The sequence below is a fragment of the Ceratotherium simum genome, chromosome 2, assembly GCF_057802395.1.
Source record: "Ceratotherium simum simum isolate JZ-2026a chromosome 2, ASM5780239v1, whole genome shotgun sequence".
Taxonomy (NCBI): domain Eukaryota; kingdom Metazoa; phylum Chordata; class Mammalia; order Perissodactyla; family Rhinocerotidae; genus Ceratotherium; species Ceratotherium simum.
In genome coordinates, this window is record NC_141901.1 from 15,458,491 (window position 1) to 15,481,776 (window position 23,286).

Genomic DNA, 23,286 nt, shown 5'->3' on the forward strand with positions numbered 1-23,286 from the left:
GCTTATTTTTTCTTTAGTTTCCCTAGTCTGGGTAGGCATGTCATCCGAAAAGATTCCTTTATGGCCAATGTCAAATAGTGTGTTGCCTATATTTTCTTCTATGAGATTTATAGTTTCAGGTCTCACCTTCAGGTCTTTGATCCATTTTGAGTTGATTTTTGTGAATGGCGATAGCAGATGGTCCACTTTCATTCTTTTGCATGTGGCTGTCCAGTTTTCCCAACACCATTTATTGAAGAGACTTTCCTTTCTCCATTGTATGTTCTTAGCTCCTTTGTCGAAAATTAGCTGTCCATATATGCATGGTTTTATTTCTGTGCTTTCAGTTCTGTTCCATTGATCTGTGTGTCTGTTTTTGTACCAGTACCATGCTGTTTTGACTACTATTGCTTTGTAGTATGTTTTGAAGTCAGGGATTGTGATGCCTCCAGCTTTGTTCTTTTTTCTTAGGATTGCTTTGGCTATTCGGGGTCTTTTGTTGCTCCATATAAATTTTAGTATTCTTTTTTCTATTTCCGTGGAGAATGTCACTGGGATTCTGATTGAGATTGCATTGAATCTGTAGATTGCATTAGGTAATATAGACATTTTAACTATGTTTATTCTTCCAATACATGTGAAGCACACAATTTTTAATTTTGATGAATCTAATATTCTGTTGCATGCTTGCTGATAACACATTCAGTTTTTACTAGTTTGAAAATGTGCTTGTTTCACCTTCATCTTTGAAGAGTATTTTTTCTAGCTATGGAATTATTTTTTTTTCAGCATTTTTAATGATATTATTTTCCATTGTTTACTGGTTTCCATTGTTTTTGTGGAGAGGTTGACTGTCTTAATTTTGTTCTTTTGACGGCTACTTTTAAGATTTTAAAAAATTTGTCTTTGATTCTTCAGCAGTTTACTATGATGTGCCTAGGTGTGGTTTCTTTTGTATTCATACTATTTAGGGTTTGCTGAGCTTGAATCTGTTGTTTGTTGTATTTCATCAGGTTTTGAAAATTATCTCTTTGTGTGTTGCTTCTGCCCCATTCCCTCCTCCTTTTCCTTCAGAGACTCCAAGTAGACATACGTTAGACCTTTTGACCATTTAGCACATCTCTCTTCTGCTCTGTTTTGTTTTGATATCATTCTTTAAAACAATAAAAAAAAATACTATGCTTCAATTTGGAAAGTTTTTATGGACCTGTCTTTGAATTCATCAGTTATATCTTCTCACTGTCATGTGTGCTGTTAAATCCATTTGATCAGTTCTTTGTGTTTTCTTTTGTTTTTGCTGAGGAAGATTTTCCCTGAGCTAACATCCACTGCCCATCTTCCTCTTTTTGGATGTGAGCCGCCACAACAGCGTGGCCGCTGACAGATGAGTGGTGTAGGTCCATGCCAGGGAACGAAACCTGGGCCGGCGCAGCAGAGTGCGCCAAACTTAAACACTAGGCCACCGGGGCTGGCCCTTGATGAGTTCTTTTTTTGACTCTTTTTTAGTTTTATAATATCCCTTTTGTTCTTTTTTATAGATTTTAATTCTTTGCTGAAATTTTCTACCTTTTCATCTGTTTTTTTTATCTTTTCCTGTATTTTTTTTGAACACATTATTCATAGTCATTTTAACTTCCTTGTCTGCTAACTCCAATATTTGGACATCCGTGCATCTGCTAATATTGTCGGTTTTTATTTTTTGTTATTGTATGATCCTTTTTCTTTGCATGCCTAGTAATTTTTTACTGAATGCTGGACACCATGTGTAAATAACTACAAAGGCTCCAGATGATGTTATCTTCCCCCAGAGAAGTTTATCCTTTCCTCTGCTATGCAGTTAGAGTGGTCTGCTGTTCACTTTAATCCATTTAAGGACTGGCTGGGTTAGCATTGGGTTGCAGAGTTGGTAAGCCTCAGTCTACTTCTGCTTTGCATTGACCCTAGGTTGTCACCCGCCAGGGATTTCAGTTGAAAGTCAGGTAAACCTGTTTTACCAGCACAAGAGACAAGATTTCTGTTCTGCTGTTGAGAGTTTTCTGGCTTAGCTCCTTAGCTTTCTGTCTGTGCTGCTTCAGAATTGGCAAATACTTTGAAGGGGACACTATGAATTTGAAGCCTCTTAAGTCTCCAGTTTTGTTGCTCCAGTTCTATGTAGCTGGTAGGGGTGTTAATTGGTGTAACTACTTTCAAAGCAGTTTAACTATATTTAGTTAGAATGAAGGCACATATAATATATGATTCAGCAGTTCTATGTCTTGGTATATATCCTAGAGAAACTTTCACACATGTGCAGGGGAAAATGGAAACAGCTTAATTTCTTCAGTAAGAGAATAGATGAAACAAAGCATGTTCCTGCAAGAAAATATAATACTGCAGGAAAATGAATTCATTAGATACCAGCACTGTCCAAGAGAGATTTCTGAAATCATGGTAAATGTTCTGTATCTTTGCTATACAATACAGTAGCTACTAGCCACGTGTAGCTTTTGAGTACTTAAAATGCGGCTAATGCAACTGAGAAACTGAAATTTTAATTTCATTTAATTTTAATTAATCTTAATATAAGTAGCTACATGTAGCTAGTGGCTACCATATTGAACAGTACAGCAGTAGATCTTCATTTACCAAAAATCATAATATTCGTTTTTACAGAAAAACAAGATGCAAAAGAAAATGTATAGTTTGGTATCATTCTTGTAAGTTTTTAAAAGTCACCAAACAGTAATGTATGTTCTGTGGCATTACTCATGCATCAAAAAGTACAAAAGCACATGTAGGAATGATATACTTGTGGGGAGGAAATGGAAGAAGAGATTGGGGTAGGGTTTAGTTTCATCTGTAATGATTTATGTTGAAACAGAGATTTGAAACAAATGTGGCAAACTGTTCAATCCCAGTGGTGGGTGTTTAAGTGACTAATTTTTCTGCATATTATGTTTGTAGTACTTCAGAATGTTCTTTAAGTAAATGTGCGAAAAATACTCTTTGATCCAACTGGCTACCTCTGGAAAGTTGCCCTACAGAAATAAAAGCACCAAAGTATAAGATATTTATTGCAGTTGTATCAATAAGAATTATTTTGACTGGTAGTAAGATGGCTATAAGCAACTTGGCCACATATCTTTGCACAACTGTATCTAAAAAACGTATTTTCCTGTGTCTTATTCTTTCTTTTTGAGGTGAAGTTCACATAAAATAACCATTTTAAAGTGAATAATTCACTTATACTATTAACCATTTTAAAGTGAACAATTTGTTTGTACAACCTTATGACTTATTCTTAGGGAGAAGCAAACCTTTTCCCCCTAGAATCCCTTTCAAAAATCCCCCTCTTCTTTCTTCTAGGCTCAGATTGGGTGAATTTATACATTAATTGGTTCAGAAATTCAGGCCTAAGCTAGTAGCAATTTTCATCATGTGCTCTGTGGAACTCTGGGGGTCCCTGAAACCCTTTCATGGGTCAGGGAGGTCAAAACTATATTCATAATGATAGTGGGATATGAATTTGCTCTTCTCATGTGTTGACATTTTCACTAAATGGTGCAAAGACAATGGGTAAAACTGCTGGTGCCTTAGCACGAATTGGGGCAGTAGCACCAAAGTGTACTAGTAGTTGTATTTTTCACTGCCACAGACTTGCAGCTGAAAAAAGCTAGTTTCACTGAAGAATGTCCTGATTAAGTGGTAAAAATTATTAATTTTATTGAGTGTTGAGCTTTGAGTGCTTTTTCATGTTCTGTGTGACAGAAATGGGAAGCCCACATTTGAACACTTTTGCTAGATACCAGAGTACAGTGATTAACTCAAGGAAAAGCATTTGTGCAGTTGTTTGAACTGCATGCTGAAACTAGCCACTTTTTTTCATGGAATACCTTTTTGTTTACCTGAAAAATTACTTAAACTGTGCTTATTCAGATTTGGGTATTTGACAGTCATTTTCTCAAAAATGAACAAAGTATGCCTGTAACTTCAAAGAAAGCAACTGACAGTATTTGCTGCCAATGATAAAATTCAAATTTTCAATCAAAAGTCAGAATTTTGAAAAATTTCTAACACCCAACACTAAAGAATTTTTCTTTTGAGATCAGTGGTGATATTAGTGAAAGTGATTTTTTGATATTGTATAAGGAAATATGTCAACATTTAGAAGATTGAACTAACATTTTGGAAATGCACTAACATTCCAAATGACCAATGCATGATGTTAAAAAAAAAAAATCCAGCCAGACAATAAAGAAATTTGCAAAAATCTAAATACTTCTCTTTTCACTAAATTTTTTTTTTATTTGGGAAAATATAGTTATTTTCTTAAAAATGCATACAATGCCATTGTATACTCATGAGAGAATGAAAGTGAAAAAGGGCAAATAATGTCTTAGTATTATGAATATAGTTTGACCCTGAAAGTCTCCTGAAACAATCTCGGGGACCCCCAAAGGCCCATGGACTTGGAGTACTTCAAGAACTGCTACTTCAGAGAAATTTATACATGTGCCCAACGAGACAAAAAGTGGAAGGCTGTTCATTGTAGCATTGTTTGTAATAGTAGACAGCAATCTTATCCAACCATAGGGGTAATGGATGAATGAAATGTGCATACCTCCAATGTAATGCTATGCAGCATTTAGGTGTAAATCAACACAGAGAGATATCAAAAGCAATGTCTAGTAAATAAAGCATAGTTGAAAATATGTATGTGTGATATTATTTATAAAATATTTAAAAACATACACATCAAATAGTACATGTTTTTTTGCAGATAAGTACAAATATTTGTAGAAGACTTTAAAAAGAATGTGCTGGAAAGATATGTACCATGACAGTGGTTACCTCTAAGACGTTGGGGCAGGGAATTGCAGACTGGTTTTATCTGTAATGTTTTCTTTCTTTACAAAATTAAAGACTAGGAGAAAATATGACTAGGAGAATATTGATAGTTGTCAATCTGGGATTTTGGAAATTAGATGTTTATTATACACTTTTCTGCATTTTCAGATAGTTTGAAAAAATCAAATATGATTAAAAGAAATTATAAGTAACAAATTATTAATGTATTTATTATGTTTTATTGATAAGAAAACAGATTAAAACAAATTTCTGGAGAAAAAACAGTCTCTGTTAAATTTTAACAGTTATTAACAGTGAAGTGTATCATCTTCTGCCCATTTAATTAGCAACATAAAAATTAATAACATCCTGTGCAGAGAGAGAGAGTTTGGTGCAGTGTAGTCTTAAATGATCTGGTAGCGTTTTAAGTGGAGACAATTCTTTTTTTAAAACAATTTTTAAAATTATTTTAAGGGCTATAAAATGATTCATTCTCTTTGCCTTGTTTGTCCTACTTTTTGGAATCTCTCCTAAAGGAACAAATCCATAGTATGAAATAATTATAGGTATTAAAGCATTATTTGAGATGGTAAAAAATAAGGGGCCTAACACTTTAGCAATAGGATAATGGTTACATTAATTAGTTTACTTGATACGCAACTTTTAGACGGTGTAAAGATGGAGTAGCACTATGGAAAAATGTAAAGGGCATATTAAATTTAAAAAAGATATGAAATTATCAGTCTGTTATAATTACAATTATTTAAATTAAGGGATCATGTTAAATTATTTTAGAGTGATGGAGTTATGTGACTTTTTCCTCCTTCACTACTTTAAAACTTTTAAATGTTATTACTTTTATCTTGAAATACTATATTTATTTTTTCTATATGTGATGATTGGATTTTCTTTTTAAAATATTGCTTTGGACTCGTCTCCTCCAATTCTCAATCCCTCTCCTAACTCTTTAAACCTTAGGCAGAAATTAAACGTCTTCAGGAAGCCAATAAGGCGGCTCGGAAGGAAAGACAACTGATTCTTAAACAGCAGGAGGAGATAGAAAGGATCCGACAGACCACCATAAAACTACAGGAGAAGTTAAAGTCTGCAGGGGAGAATAAATTGGTAAATTGCATGAAGTTATTACTTTATATTCTGCCTCCTGTTTCTTGCTAATACCTAACCCTGCCTCATCTTCTAATATGATGGGTATGTTCATTCTAACACTGTGATACAATAATGAACTAGGATAAAGTTCTATGTATGTGCCTTTATGTATAGTGAGTGTTTTTATTTTTTTTCTCATAGAATACTCAAGTTTTGAAAGGGACACATGGTTCATAAATTAGTTTAAAAATATTTTCCATTTATAAACTCAGTTGGGACAGAGAGCCTTGCTCTTGCTTATCAATCCAAATATATTCTTCAGAATTAATGGGAGAGACTATTTTTGCTCTTTATATGTTACTTATTGCAGCTATCCAATATTAATATAATGATATAAGATTCAAAGGAGATAGTCAGACAAAAACCAAATTTGGACCTGTTCTAAGATACTGTAAAGTATCACTGTAGTGTTGGGAAACCCAGACTATATAGCAGTATAGTTAAGTACATCTCTGATATTCTCTGCTTTGATTTTTAAAATACACTTTAAATTTTGAAACAATCTCAAATTTATAGAAAATTTCAAACACAAAGAACTATGTTTTCCTTAGTTGAGAGTATGTTCCCAAGAAATTAACATTGATACATTACTACCATTTAATCTGCAGACTCCAAGTTTCTCCAATTTTCATAATAATGTTCTTTATATCAAAAGGTAAGTTCAGAGTCACATATTGCATTTAGTTTTCATATCTCATTAGTCTCTTTCAGTCTAGAAAAGTTCCTTGACTCTTATGACCTTAACACTTTGGAAAATTACATGCCAGTTATTTTGTAGAATGTTCCTCAACTTGGGTTTGTCTAATGTTTCCTCATAATTAGATTCAGGTTGTGCATCTTTGGCAGCAATATCACAGAAGTGATGTGATGTTCTTCTCATTGCATTCGATCAGGTGGCCCCTGATTTTGATTTATCCCATTACTGATGATGTTAACTTGATTAAGGTGGTATCTACCAGATTTCACTGTAAAGTTACTTTCTTTCCCTTTGTAATTAATAAGTACTTTGCACGGAGGTATTTTGAAACTGCATAAATTCCTGTTCTTCATCAAACTTAAATTTATTCTTTTTTTTTTTAAAGATTTTATTTATTTTATTTTTCCCCCCAAAGCCCCAGTGGATAGTTGTGTGTCGTAGCTGCACATCCTTCTAGTTGCTGTATGTGGGACTCGGCCTCAGGATGAACGGAGAAGTGGTGCCTCGCGCACCCGGGATCCGAACCCGGGCCACCAGCATCGCAGCGCGCGCACTTAACCACCAAGCCACAGGGCCGGCCTAAATTTATTCTTTTATTTATATCAGGATTGACTCATGGATTCCTATTTTACTCAGCATTACAATCTGTTACTATCATTATTTGTTTTGATGCTCACTTTGTCCCAAATTGGGCCATTGGGAGCCTCTTCAAGCAGGTTTCTGTGTCCTTTTGACACGTCCCTATCAGTCTTTGAGCACGTCTGTGTTTTCTGGAACAAGATGTTTCAGGGTCATCGTGTACTTAAACCTGCCCCAGCCTTGGAATCAGCCGTTTCTCCAAGGAGGAAAGTTATTTAGAAACCAAGACCTGGTGCTAGGCATGCTCATTGCTATTCAGGTTTTGCGCCTCCTAAGCAACAAATCTAACGAATATATAAATATATATAGATGTAGATAAATACATACATTTTACATGTATACTTATTTGTGTATGTATAATACATATAGTATGTCTGTATTGAGTTCATGCTGATAAATCAGGAGTTCATACTGATCCTTCCGTTTCCAATCCAACCCCATAAGATTCATTCTAGTTTTCTCTCTTTTGGAACTTCCTTCTCTGACAGATAACTGATTACCCTTTTCCTTAATATAGTTAATGATATGATCATTCCTCCTATGTAACCCATCTCCCATAACCACAGCCACCCCTTTCTTCATGTGAATGCCCTTTTCACCCCACTTGGGCTCTGACTTCCCAAGTCAGGCTATTCCCCATCTCCTTGCCCCTTCTTTATACCCTCCTTACCCTCTTTGGATTCTCTTCTCTGTAGGAATGCCACCTCACTCTCTTTGGGCTTATAACTTGCCGTGTAGGAACACTCCCATATGGACATCCTCTTGCCCCACTTGGGCTCTGTCTCCCCACACAGGCCACCCTCCTGCATTAGATGCCTTCTTCATCCCACTCAGGTTGGGACACCCTACTCTTGGCTACCTTGTCTCCCTCCACCCCTGCATGGACGCCTACATTGTTCTGTTCCATCTAATGACTTGAAGACTGAATCATTCAGGAAGGGAAAAGGGAATGAGAAATACTCTGCTTTGTTTGTATTGTTCACAAAATAAAAACAGTCATGATTGTCCCTGAAAAGTTATGAGAATAAATTACTATTAGTGGGAAAGACTTACTAAGCAATTAAAGTTTTACTTTTTGCTCATCAGAAATAATATAGTGATTAAACCAATAGTTCCAAGATGTTTTCATTGTACACTTTTAATTTGTGAAAATATTGTTTTCCTTAGGAAATATTTAAAGGAAAAAGATCCATCCTTCAGTATGATTAAAATAGGTTAGGTGTTCCCTTTATTCTTTGTGTTTGTACGTATGATTTATATAGCTATAGTGTCTAATTTTGTATTCCTTTTGAGTGGTTCAATTTTAAAAAATTAGGACATTGAGATACTAGATTTATAGTAGAAGAAATTTTTTGGATTTTTTTTTACATTTAAAAAAATTATTACACTTTGTGATTGTATATACATTTATGTAAAATACATATAACATAAAATTTGTATTTTAGTCATTTTTAAATGTGTGATATAATTTTGTCCTTTAAGTAATAGCTTAATTTCAGCTGTTTCACAAATACTGTTTTGAGGATAAACTTAATTTTGAAATGACAGTGTTTAAAATCACTTTGAGATCTTAAATTCCAATAAAATTATGACACTGTACCCCCTTTTGTTTGCAGGACTCTCATAGTGATGGTGGTACAAAGGATAATAAGGCAACCAGTCCTGGTCCAACTGACTTGGAGACCCGCAGTCCTTCCCCCATTTCAATCTCCAGCAGTGAAACTAGCAGCATTATGCAGAAACTGAAGAAAATGAGAAGCCGCATGGATGAAAAGTAATTCATATTTATAAATATCTCCTGTTTACATTGAAAGTAGTAACAACAAATAATATTTTTAATGTACTTCATTAGATTAGATTGATACAACATAATATTTTATGGATTCAGTAGCATTTTAGCAGAATTATTAGATCAACTTAGAAGTCATTTAACTATAGGTCTTATTTATAAAACAAATTTTTTTGTTTTTAATACAGCGGGGTTTCTTGTTCTAAAAACAAAGTAGTATTTGCACATATACCCATGATAATGTTTTCTTCTTTCTCTTATTAAAAGTTATGAGTAAGTGTGAAATTTTTACCTTCTCTGAAATCTGAGGACATTTCTGCTGACTTGGGGGAGCAATGAATGGTATATCCTGAGATCTCATCCTGTGGCTCTGACAGCTTTCAGGCTTATTCAGATAGAAGAGTGAAATTTTAACCTGTGAGTAAGTGTGGATTGCTCAGTTGAAACCAGAAAGACTGAAATTCTCCTGGGATGTTGAATGATTTAGCAGTCTACCATTCGTCTAAAACATTTCTAAGTAATTTTTAAAGGCTCTTTTAAAGAAAGCTACTCCTACTTAGATGTAGCTGAGTTGTATGTCAGCTTTGACCATATAAAATGACATTTATGTGTGAGTTTACTCTTTTAGGTATACATTTAATTAAATACACTTGTAAGTTAGCTGCTCGTGGACCCTATCCCTGACTTTATAACCTCTACCTTCTTTAAATATGGAAGAGGGACCCATTAAAAATTTTTATTGACTGCTAATTTATTTTAAGTTAGCAATTTGAACCACAGATTGAACTGAAGTTGTATCTTGATATATCCTTTGGCATTGTACCACACATCACCAAATTTAATAACGCTCTGTATTTATGTGAGACATCAACCTTGATTTAATTAGTTTCTGAACAGTGAAGCAGTTGTAAGTCAAACCTTTTTTACTGTAGGTACAATGTTATATATTGGCCCTTCATTGCTTAACTGAAATTGTATTTCATTACCTTAAAAGTGATATTTTATAGCTTAAAAATACCTAAATTGATTACAAAAATATTTTTAAAAATAAATACAAATTTTTTAAATAAAAGAGGATGAAACCAAGTGTTTACAAATGTGTGAATATTCCTTTAGGATGATTTCCATAAGATAGACTCAGTCTTTTTCAAATAAAAATTTATTGAAATTTAGACTAAAGATGCTTTCTTTGTTTCCTGATAAAATTTTCCAATAGCGGTATAGGCATGCCCTATTGCTCCAGAGATCTTTGCATTCAGAATAATCTCTCTCATAAATTTTGTTAACTGATTTGACATTTTATATCTGCATCCAAATGTCTTAGAATGGTAGATATTGGACGAAAGACAGCTTCAGGGATAATTTCTTCATTGATCCTTTGCTTGTCTATGTCAGTAAGATCTTCATTGCTGGTCTCCGTGAATAATATTCTAATAATTTTCATCACATCTGTAGAAGAAACTGCAAATCCTAATCTGTGAGGTTAGTCAGTTTATGTGGTGTTTATTTCAGATTTGGTTAAAGCTTTAAAAATCCTAAATAACAAATTCAAGGTTGAATTTGACTTTGTTCTAAGTTTTAATTTTTTTCTCAATTTTTGTATTACTGTTCTACCTTCCTTTGTCAACTACTGTAGTAAATTTTTGAGAAGTTTGTCAAAGAGAACTATACAAACTGTACAAACAAAGAGATCTTGAAGCATTCAGTGACTTCTTGATTTGTTGTTTGAAGCAATGCAGTTGTGTTTGTGGATAGGGATGGAGTAAGGACAGTGGTGGCAAAGAAATTAGCTTTAATATTAGGATGATGGTGCTGAAATTTGAGGATGAACTGGAGTATTTTCCAAAATTAGCCGTGCATTAAAAAGGAAAATTATTGTTATGCAATAGTTTTTGATCTCCAGAACGAAGTAATGTGAAAACTAGTTTTTAAATACCATTCAGATCACCAAAGCTGTAGAATTAAATCTCCTTCAACAATGTTGGAATGTCAGCTCAATAAATAAGTAGTTAATTTTGTAACCATTTGCTACAGTAGACACCTACTAACAAAATCATTTGAGCCTTTGCATTATTATTTGTTCTGTAGATTTGCAAAGGCAGTCTTCCAGGAGATTCCTATTTTATTGATATAAAACACCTGTCAAAAAGTAGTCATCCTTCTCATTAAGTTTAGCTAACTTTTGGGGGAACTTTTTCATTATATATTACTGCTTATTGTTAACCTTCTGAGCTCTGGTTCTATGACAAATATTTTTCTGAAGTGATCAAACTATTGGCTACAATGAAAGATTTCCTTCTTTAATGTTTTATGGAGACAATAATGCCTTTGTTAAAATTTACATTTTTAATCTGTGGCTTTTCTTGACCTCTTTATTGAGTTGACATTTTACAAATAATTTCCATTTCTACTATAGTGAAAAGCAAAAGAAGTTTAAACTATGAAAAAGATTAATAATAATGAAAATATGTTTGCAAAAGCCACAGACTGAATAGCCCTCAGTCTTTTGGTAATAATGGTAAACAAAATCTGAGTTTTTTTTTTTATTACTGTGAGGGGTGTTATTTACAATATTAACTTGATTGCCTGTAATTGTGAAATAGATATTCATGAAAAAAACACCATGCAATCGACTTTTCCTGTTATTTTGCCAGTTCCATTTCAGGAAAATTGTTTTCTGAGCAAATGAAACACTGAAAGAATGGTCTTATCTTCATCTTTAAGTGTTAAATAGGAAACAGTGCTTTTTTTTTTTTTATTTGTCAATAGCAGCTTGTTCTTCCATATTATTGATTACTTATATACTTATTCTCTTGGCAATTATTTATTGGGAAATTTGTAAATGTGCTAGGTTCTGAGGGATATGAAGATGAATCCAACGTAAACCCCGCCCTCAAAAAACTTATAGTCTAGGTGGAAGAAAGAACAAGTGTCAGGTTCCTTTAGAGAAGTGTATATAAATCAATTGCTAAGAAAATTCAGAAGAGGAAGAAATTTTTACTGAAAAGAGTATATCAAGGAAATTTTCGTGGGTGAGTGTTCAGTGTTTTTGAGTTAGAAACTTCTTTATAACATATGAAGAAGTGAAAAAAAAAACCCCCACAATATAGTTGTTTTTTGGTTTGACCATTGCAGACCAAAGTAGCATAGAAAAATGAAGAGTATAGTCACAAAACTTCTGAAACATTCCTTTCAAATATTTTAAGTATTCTCAGCTTAGAAACTGTTAAAGGAACAAATTAACTTAATTTGGTTTTAAATATTCAAAAAGTTAAACAGATAAATATTGTATGACATAGCTCTGTCTAAAAATATTTATGGTGTCTGATCAATATTGAAATCTTCACCATTAATCTGCTGAGTTTAAAAAGCTAAGGATTTGCAAGGGAAGGCTTTTGATATTCAATTTAAGAAGACATTTTAATTAAAATTTTAAGTAATGTGTTAAATATCATTGCCTTAAATTAGAAATAGAATTTTCCTAGGGTTCTAGACTAAGTGTAGCAGCTGAATAAATCCTGGTAATCTGATAATGTGTTTTTATTTTCTTTCTAGTTTAGGAATAACGTACCTGTGCTATTTTATTTATTTAAGTATATGAAAATTATTAGACAATTTTAAGTAATAGAATAGATTTTACTGTAGGAAAAAATACTAGACTGCATTTTCTTTTAGGTCAATACCATCCATATCGTCATTTATCTTCCTTTTTGAATATCATTAAAAATGCTTAAGGACTTGAAAGAATTAATCTATTTTAAGATTTAAAGCACTGTGTTTCGTTTTTACTTATAACAATGTAGGATTAAAGAATTTAGATCCAGAAAGAATTTTAACATGATTTAAGGTATTAAGTTTTTCTTTATTTTGTTTAATATCTTTCAGAATCAAATGATTTTAGAACTGGAAGTTTCATTTAAAATTTAGATCATAATTTTGCTCTTTCAAATTATAGTATGGTTTTATAATCTGTGGGAACACAGTCTACAATTAGCTCAGTGAAAAAAAAGGTTCTTATTTATGTCACATGGTCTTGCAGTGTGTTGAGGTATTAAAAAGGGTGAGGAGGTACTTGCATAGAGAAAGAATTATAAAATGTTGGAACTAGAAGAGCTCTTAGGAAGGTCATCTGGTATACTCCTTTGGTTTTACAGGAGGAAATTGAGGCCCACAGAGATTAAGTAATTTGTCCCAGGTCACACACGTTGCATAATGGCAGAACTAGAAATAGAACCCTGCTTTCTGGACTTTAGCCAGCTAAAGTTAAAGTTGTATTAAGTTAGCATATCTGCTTTCAACCTCATAGGTTTTTTAAAAAATCTACAGTGATGACTTAAACTTATCTCAGTAGAAACTCACCCTTCTAAATAGTATTTGTTGAAACTTGGAAAGTACTCAATGGCTGATTACTGGAGTTGAACAGCTGCACAGCTCAAATTTAGAGTGTGAAAGTGTGACTTTAAAAGTGAATTAATTACTCATGAATTTCTTAAGATTAAACATTATAGGAACATAATGATTTCCATACTAAATTAAGTCTTTTATATATCTAATCCTAGTCCGGTGTTCTGTTACCATCAGAGGTCTTGTTGAGGAATGCCTTGACACCAACCATAAAGTGTATTAGTAGACATTTATTTCTCCATCGTTCACAAATTTTATTTCTTACTTATGCAGCAGTGTTGAAGGATTGTTAACTCTTGTGTGAAGTGCTGCTTCTTTTATCTCAACTTTATTTTATTCAACTGGTAAAGGACACTCTATTTCTAGAACGTATGTATATTAAATAAGGAATATATGTTTCTGGGAAGAAGTTCTAGCTATAAGTTAAACTTTTACCCTATTTCTTAAACTATTTTCTTTTCTATTAGCCATTTCTTTTGATGTTCATTTCTAACCTAGAGCTTTTGAATATGCTTAATAATCTTTATAAATGAAAAATAAATGATCAGTACTTGTTCTAATAGAGAAAATTACTCTCTGTATTGGGCTGGACAAAAAAATTTAAATTGTATTTTTTTACAGTTTATTTTACATGTTCCAATATTCTACTTTTTGTACTAGGTCATGCATGCATTTAGCAGTTATACACTTAAGAGGGTGGGTGATATTTGAATGCTATGAATAGATTTTTGGATCTTTTGCCAAGTACATTTGTTTTTGCATAATATTTTGATAATTAGCATCAAAATAAGCTTATTATACATTCATAAAGAATGGCAAGGAAGATTGCAGTGTCTGACTGAAATCTGGCAACATTGTTTTTACTTGAACTTCAGTGTAGAAAATCAAGGCAATCCAGATATGAGTGTGTATGTGTGTGTGTATGTGGATGAGTAAATGAAGGGAAGGTGAAATATTGAGTTGTATGTGGGGAAACAGACATCGAAATAGTCTGTTATCTAAAGCTATACGTGTAGGCAAGATTCTACATTCTTTTTAAAATGCAAATGAGTGGCTGGATTTATACCTAGATTTTCTCACTTCTGTGCCATACTGATATTATTCCTTGCCCTTCCAAGGCAATAAATGTTGCCTTGATCTACAAGTTATTGTTGTGTGCATGTGAACAGAAGCATGCTCTGTCAAAGAGAGTTAACCTTTCCAACTAGACTTATTTATCCTTTCATATACATAATGATCTATTTACTATTTAAAAAGAAGAGAAACTAGTGGGGTTTTTAACATATGTAATTTTCATCTTACCTTTAACCTTATGATTGAACTGTCCACAGCATCACTTTTTTTTTTTTTTTATTACTGGCAGTATTTTTTGGGACTAGCTTAGTTTATTCCTAATTATGCATCCTGATATTTTATAGAATGAGTATTGTATTTCAATATTATTATTTAAGTGAGCCTTTGTTAAATATAAAGCAAGATACCTCCAGTAGGTCCTGTTAGCAGTAAATTTTATGTTGTAGAGGTGAACAAGGTATTTTTACTATAAATTGATTTTCTAAATTATTATTTTCAAACTAGGTCATGATGGTAAGGTTAAATAAGGCAAATGTAGTGCTTTTTGATTTAATTTCAAGCTTAAAATATATGACAAGGTACAGATATAAAAATCAGTTGCTCAGGATTACATATGTATATAGAATTGCTGATATACTAGGTTCACAGCCATAATTGTTGTACTCTGTTAAAGTTTATGGAAAAACCTGTATAGCTCCACACCGTACTTCTCATTAGTTTATTCACAAAGAAGTAAATTTACCTGAAAGTATAGATGATGGTTAAGCAACATCTGAGAAGAAAGACATGTTTATTCAGAAATCATTGGTAAGATCTATAAAAGTACATGTTTTCTGTGTCACACAGAGTGTAACACTTGCTTTAACTATGGAGCTTATAATGTTATTCAGGAAGCGTATTAAAAGTTCTTCACTCTGCTCTTGTGCTTCCCCTTTCTCATCCTTTCTGCCTCTTGATCTCTTGGTTTTAAAATCTTCCTCCTTATTTTGTAGACACTGCTCTCCTGTTCACTACTTCTTCTCTGTCTTTACGTCTCATCACTGGGCCTCTCTCAGTGTCTGTTTTCCCAACCTTCATCCCAAATTCCAGCTGTATATCTACAACCAGTTGGTCAGGTAACTTTGCACCTTTTTCAGTGCACTCTTTGATAGAGCATGCTCTGTTCTTTTTGTTTGTTTTGTTTGTTTTTTTTTGTTTGCTTTTTTTTCTAACATCCTGGAGGCCTCTCGTCAAATGTCCCAGAGATTTTACCTTTTTGTTTCCACATTAATTTGACCTGCTGATTGTTCAAGAAGTGGAGTGACAGTTCTTGTGCTTTTTATTAAGTGTCTGTTGGATGCGTGAATGCGTTTTTGTCGACTAGCTACTACTGCAGATCTAACACCAGTAATATGAACAGCCCACCTTTTATTTAGCTGTGGCACCTACATTTGAGGAGAATTTAATAGTAGCTTTTTAATTACTCAAATAACTTTTCCTAAATTAGTAATTTCTCCTAACCCTTTGAAGCTAAGATATATTGGGCTATTTAATTTCAGGGATCAGGTTAAATTGAGAAATTTGAGGCATTTGATGCATCCTTTTACTCAAGTAAATAAAGAGTTATGTTTATGTGCATAAGGCATCTGACTGTGGTGCTCAGTGTTCTCTCCAGGAAAAACAGATTATCACCTGACTTTGCATCTCTTAGGTAATGGGAACCAAACTCACTATACCTGAAGCAAAGCCAGACTGAATTTGAAAATACAAGTCAGGAAGGGACATGAACATGTTTTTTTTGTTTGCTTGTTTGTTTGGGGGCTTTGGGGTTTGTTTTTTGTTGTTGTTTTCGTCTTTATTGTTTTGATTTTGTGTGTTTTCTGGTCTGAGCCTTCACAATAAATTCCTTATATCTTCTGTTATGAAAAAGCATCACCTATGAAAAATGAATATATAAGTTAAGTATTATCAGTTGTGGTTCTCAAGATATTCTGAAGATTTTTTTTTCTGAATTTACCACTATTTTTCTTTTGCTAATCTTACAATTAGAAGCAAAACATAAATTCTCTCATTTTCTGAATAAGTTGACTCATCAAAGCTTCTATTATCTCAGACTTTTCTCAGAGGAGTAGTATGAATGTCCTGTTTTTACACAGCTTGTTGATAAGGCAATGAGTGATAGAGCTTTCAAAGTGATTTCTGCCTATAGATTTGTCCTCTCACTGTTCTTCATGGTGTGACCGTAGGTTTCTGACAAAGCGAGAGCAAAAACTAATGCAACGGCGACAACACGCAGAGGAGCTACTAGAGTGGAAGCGACGTTTAGATGCAGAGGAAGCAGAAATTCGTCAAATGGAAAAACAAGCTTTGGCTGCTTGGGACAAAGAATTAATAAAACCTAAAACTCCTAAGAAAGAACTGGAGGACCAGAGAACAGAACAGAAAGGTAATAAATACTAACTCTGTTCAGACTACAAACTAAAGCCTAACATAACTGAAAGATATACTTCATTATTTTAAAAAATGAGAATGATAGGGCCAGCCGCAGTGGCCTAGTGGTTAAGTTCAGCGTGCTCTGCTTCAGCGGCCCGGGGTTCAGTTTCTGTGTGCAGACCTACACCACTCATCTGTCAGTGGCCGTGCTGTTGTGGCAGCTCACATATGAAAAAAAAAGAAGATTGGCAACAGATGTTAGCTCAGGGCGAATCTTCCTCAGCAAAAAATAACGGGAATGATTAAGGGTGAAGAAGGTGATGTAACTACAAATGCTAGAGAAATTGGAAAGATAAGTGAATATTGTGAATAACTTTATGCTAATATACTTGAAAACTTAGAAGAAGTGGGTAAATCCCATGAAATGGAAACGGGTTATTACATGACCCGGGGTGGCGGGGGGGGCGGGTTAACACATATTAAAAAATTGATAATGTGGTGAATTACTTAAACAGATTAAAGGAGAAAAATTACATATCTCAATGGATTCAAAAAAGGCACTTGATAAAATCCAAAAAGCATTTGTAATAAAACAAATAAATCTCAGATCAAAGTAGCAGTAGAAAGGAACTTTCTTTATTCGATATAGGATATCTATTAACAAAAACAAAAAACCAGACCTATAACAGACATCATACTTAGTGATAAAACATAGAAAGCTTTCCTTTTGAATTTGGAAATTAGTCAAAGATGCTCATTTTCTTCTAAGGAGTGAAAGGACGAAGCAAAACTCTTATTATTACAGATGATAAGGCTATACAGGTAGAAAATCCAGCATTTACATGTCAGTTATTAGAATTAATAAGTGAGTTTAGCAGGGTTGCTGGATATAAAATCCATTAACAAAACTCAACTGCATGTTTACAGACCAGCAGAAATTGGTTAGAAAAGTCTAATTTTTAAAAGAGAGACCATTTATAATAGAAATAAAAAATATGAAGTACCTAGGAATAAATTTAACAAAAAGTATACAAGATCTTTATGGAGAAAAATTTAGAATTTTATTAGGACACATGAGAGAAGACCAAAATAGAAAGATTTTCCATATTCACAGATAGATTTAACTTATCTGAACTTATCTGTAGATTTAAACAATTTAAATCAGAAACCCAGCAAGATTTCTTCATAGGGTCTGATAAGTTCATTTTAAAATTTATATGAAAGAGCAAAGGACCAAAAAAGCAAAGACATGCCTAAAGAAGAACGAACAAAATGCAGGACTTACTTTATCACATATCAAGACTTCTGAGAGTATAATAATTAAAACAATATGATATTTGCACAGAGATAGACAAATAGACCATGCAACAGCCCAGAAAAAGACCCGCACATATATGGAAAGTTGGCTTCCAACACAGGTAGCTTTGCAGACTAGCAAAGAAAGGAGGGACTTTCTAATAAATTTTTGTGGGAGGAAAAAATGAAGTTGCATCCTTACAATGAAGTTGGATCCTTACATGACAATATAAAAAGAGCCATCTCAAGGGGGAAAGAAATGCTTAAATGTGAAAATTAAAACTTTTAGAAGACTATAAGAGAATATATGACATCAAGTAGGGGGAAAGATGTCTTTAACATGTTATACAAGCAAAAATCACTAAAAGAAAGATTGATAAATTTGTCTTCAATAAATTAAGAATTGCTGTTCATTAATACACATAAAGTAAAACAACAAAATAAGATATTTGCAACACATGACTGACAAAGGAATAGTATCAAGAATATGTAAGCAACTCCTATGAATCAATAATAAAATGAAAACCACATTAAAAAAATAGATGAAAGAACAGACACTTCACAAATGAAGACCTCCAAATGGTCAATAAACATATGAAAAGATGTTCAACTTCATTAGTAATCAGGGCATAAAAATCGTAAAGAAATACCAGTGCATACCTGTATTTATTTTTTAGGGCTGCTGTAACAAATTATCACAAATTTGGTGGCTTAAAGAAACATTTTTATTCTCTCATTTCTGGAGGCCAGAAGTACCAAATCAAGGTGTTGGCAGGACTGTGTTCCCTCTGAAGGTTCCAGGGGACAATTCTTTCATTCATTCTTCCACCTTCTGGTGGCTGTAGGCATTCTTTGTGTCTGCATAACTCCAGTCTCACATAGTCTTCTCTGCTATGTCTGTCTTCTTTTTTGTCTCATAAGGAAACTTGTCATTGGATTTAGGGCTACCCAGCTAATCCAGGATGATCTCATCATGAGATCTTTAACTTAATTTCATCTGCAAAGACCTTTTTGCCAAATAAGATTACCTTCACAGGTTCTGGGGTTTAAGACATGGACATATCTTTTTGGGAGCCACCATTCAACCCATTTACAATACCCAGCATTGTTGGGTATGTTGATATGTAGGTGGAACAAAGAACTGCTGGTATAAATGTTAATTGTAAACCTAGTTTGAAAAACAGGTTGAAAGGAGAGACATTAAAAATAGTGAATAAAATAATAAAAATGAGGATATCTTTTTAATATTCTGTGTGACAAAATAGGAAGTATGCATAAAGCACTTGCATATGCTGAAGCTTGATGGTGGTCTTGAAGAAAAGCACTTAATCCAGTTGTTTGAGTCGTAGGCTGAAGTAGCCATTTTTTTCATGGAGTACCATTTTTACTTAAATGAGCGACTAACAAACTATGGTTATTCAGACTTGGGTATTTGCAAACACTTTCTCAGAATAAATGAAGCAAGTCTGACTCTTCAGGAAAAACAACTGACAGTATTTATTGCCTGTGATAAAATTTTAAGTTTTCAAGCGAAAATTAGAAGTTTTAGAAATGCTGTTTCCCCCACCATGAGCTTGACAAGCTTTCCAGTACTTAAAAGACTTTTCTGATGTGGTGATTGGTGATGCTATTAATCAAAGTCATCTTTTCATATTGTGTGATGAAATGTGTCAACATTTAGAAGATCTTCATAACTCAGTGAACCACTATTTTCCAAATGATCAATGTTGATTTAGAAAATCATGCATGCATAAAAGATCCATTCAAAGTACAAGATAGACCAATGGATTTTAAGGTAACAGATCATGAAAAGTTAATTGATATGGTTTCAGATTCTACATTACAGCTAACATTTAGGAAACTACCAATTGTCGGGTTTTGGGGTAGCATCAAAAAAGAACATCCACAATTATCTGTAAAGACTATTAGAATAGTCTTCCCTTTTCTAATTACGTATCATCTGTGTGAGGCCAGATTTTCTGCGTATGCTTCAACTAAAACAACATATAGCCACAGATTGAATACAGAAGGAGATAGGTGAATCCCACTATCTTCTGTTAAGCCAGACATTAAAGATTTTATTTCATGTGAAACACTTGCTCTCCTTTCAACTAAACATTTTTTTGGAAAAATGTAATTATTTTAAATTTTAGAAAATGTTATTTATGTTAACATGTAGTAGGTTTATTACTGTTATTTTTAAATAAATTAATATTTTTAATTTTTTTCCATTTTGATTTCTAGTGTGGTAAATATTGATAGCTATAATCATATCTATAACCACATAAACTAAAGCTTTTGGGGGTCTTCAATAATTTTTCATAATGTAAAGTGGTTCTGAGGCCAAAATGTTTGAGAACTGCTGTCTTAGAGCAATGTTTTTCAAGTTGTGTGTTGTCCCATTAGAGATGTATGAAATCCATTTAGTGGATTGCAGTCAGCATTGTTTAAAGTTGAAATAAAATACAAAATATCATTATGTCACATATAGTAAGGATAAATATTATTGTTAAAGTTAAAAAGTCTGAAACCTACTTCTGTACAGAACTTTTACATAGATAGGTGGACAGATGGATGGATAGAGAGAGAGAGAATATGTAGATTGATATAAATATATCTATAAATACCTATATAGATATATATCTGTGTACTGGGAAATATATATGACATTGTTCATAGCAGCAGTATTTGAAATTACAAAGAAAAAAGGAAACTATCCACCTGTCCATCAATAAGAGAATGGATAAACAAATTATGGTATAGTCACGTATTATATCATGCTTGGTGAAAATGAAAAAATTACAGCTATACAAATCAACATACAAGAATTGCAAAACAAATCACAGAAGACTACAAGTAGTTTGAGTCCCTTTATAGACAATTCAAAAGCATGCAAAACTAAGTGATATATTATTTAGCTGTACATACCAAATAATACATAAAGAAAACCAATGATGCAATAAATGCAGTTCATCTGTAGTCTTCCTTTTTTTCTCAACAATTTTTTTTAGTTTATTCAGCAGAGGCTTACTTCTGTGTCAGCTTCCTCATCCTCCTTCTGTAGCCTCAGATTCTGCTACAGACTTCTCCATCTTGGAAGGAAATTTAAGAGGACCTGGAAAAGAGAATCAATTTCTCAGGTTTCGTCATGGGCTGGAATAGACATAGAAAACACTTCTGACTATGGCTAGAAGGCAAATGAGGAATAGCTGTTCAAGGCTCCATTTATCAGGAACTGTTGACCTACTTAATCATGGAAAATATTATTGCGTAACTGTGGTAAAACAAGGGCAGTTTTAATGCAAGTTTAATCTCATCAAATATAGGTTATGAATAGTTTAACTACTTAATAAGGTAAAGTGGCATCAAGAAAAAAATCAAGAAAAAAAATACATTATAATGAAATAAATGACAATGTACCTATTCAGGCACATTGTTGCAACAGCCAAAGCTGCCTCAGACCAAGCAGAAAAGTAATTTACTAAAGGATATTCAGTGGTTCATAAAATTTTTGAGATGGCTGGAGGGTAAGCTCCACACTAAGCTTCCAGGAGCAGTGCCAAAATCACACCACAGAACTGACCTGATGAGAAAACTGCTCCATCTGCTACTCAGCAGAGCCCTAAAGAAAACTGCTGCTGTTATTATTTCCCCACTGATGCCACTTCTGCACCAGAGATTCAGTCTTGCAACCACTGAAAAATCCACTGTCACTACCAAAAGCCACCTAAAGTAGAGTCCACGTGGAGCCTTCTTCCTCAGGTTACTCACTTCCAAAATGAAGTCTTCTACAGGGACATCAGATTGGAGACACCTAGTTCCAATGCCTAAGTCCTAGCACCAAGGGAGGCTGGGAATTTCATTTTCTGGTTTCTATCTTGGGTGACAAGGAACTCCTGTGGCAGGAAATTTATCAAATAGCAGTGAGGGATTAAAAATGTGCTTGAGCTCCAGGAAACATGACAGGTGTCCAAGAGTTCAAGCTATGTACCTTTCTTTCATAAAGCATTGTAAAAAATATTGTTAGGAAAGAACTCTTAGACTTTTTCCAAAGATTGATTTTTTAAAGTCTGCAGATGCAATGACTTCCATCTTCTCCCACCAAAACAAAAAAAAAATGCTACTTTTGTTTCTGGATTTGAAATGTAAAATATAGCTATGACGACTCTTAAATTCTTTCATGGTAGATAGGATTAGGTTATAGATTAAGAAGCAATTCAATATTTACTATGTGCTTGTAGTTGTGCAACAGAATACAGTAGGTATACCATAGTAAATAAGTTAACCACACACTGGAAAGTCTACTTTCCGTTTGAAGAGTCTACTTACTGTGTAACTACTACTGCTCCCAGTATCAAAATCGATCTGGATTTTTTTTTTCCCCCCAAAGTCCCAGTAGATAGTTGTATGTCATAGCTGCGCATCCTTCTAGTTGTTGTACATGGGACGCGGCCTCAGCATGGCCGGAGAAGCGATACGTCGGTGCACGTCTGGGATCCGAACCCTGGGCCGCCAGCAGCGGAGCGCGCGCACTTAACCGCTAAGCCCGGGGCCGGTCCTCGATCTGGATTTTAAGTTTAATTTTTCACTTATTAAGTTTGTTAGAGTCTGTCTACATTTATCCAATAGATATTTCGTGATGGAAAGGTTTTGTATCTGTGCTGTCCGATGTGGTAACCACTAGCTGGATGTGGCACTTGAAATTTGGCTAGGAGATCTGAGGAACTGGATTTAATTTTAATTGATATTTAAATAGCCACATGTAGCTAATGGCTACCGTATTGGACAATGCATGCAGATTATACATTTTACAAAGTTTTGGTGTTTTTTCCATTGGTTTTATGTTACATTATATAGGATATATTTAAAAAGGAATGTTGGAGGTTGGCCAGTATTGTCCATGTTTCTTTAAAAGTGTGTGAATGTTGCTAGACTCTTATTGACATATAACTGTTTTCAAAAGTTAAGGACACAATGAGATACCACCTCACATCTATTAGGA

General features: G+C 33.6%; 1 protein-coding gene across 5 annotated transcripts in view; it reads left to right on the plus strand.

Annotated features, from left to right (window-relative positions):
* The window catches only part of CEP350 (centrosomal protein 350), a 161,656-nt gene that overhangs the window by 91,589 nt on the left and 46,781 nt on the right, over positions 1-23,286 (plus strand). For 4 of the 5 annotated variants that reach the window (XM_087438610.1, XM_087438599.1, XM_014783379.2 and 1 more), the window contains 3 exons: positions 5,785-5,931; positions 8,926-9,083; positions 16,802-17,001. In XM_087438610.1, coding sequence (XP_087294736.1) covers positions 5,785-5,931; positions 8,926-9,083; positions 16,802-17,001 — 505 coding nt within the window. Of the gene's footprint in view, positions 1-5,784; positions 5,932-8,925; positions 9,084-15,568; positions 15,692-16,801; positions 17,002-23,286 lie in introns of all 5 variants that reach the window. The other variant, XM_087438615.1, reaches the window with a different exon arrangement.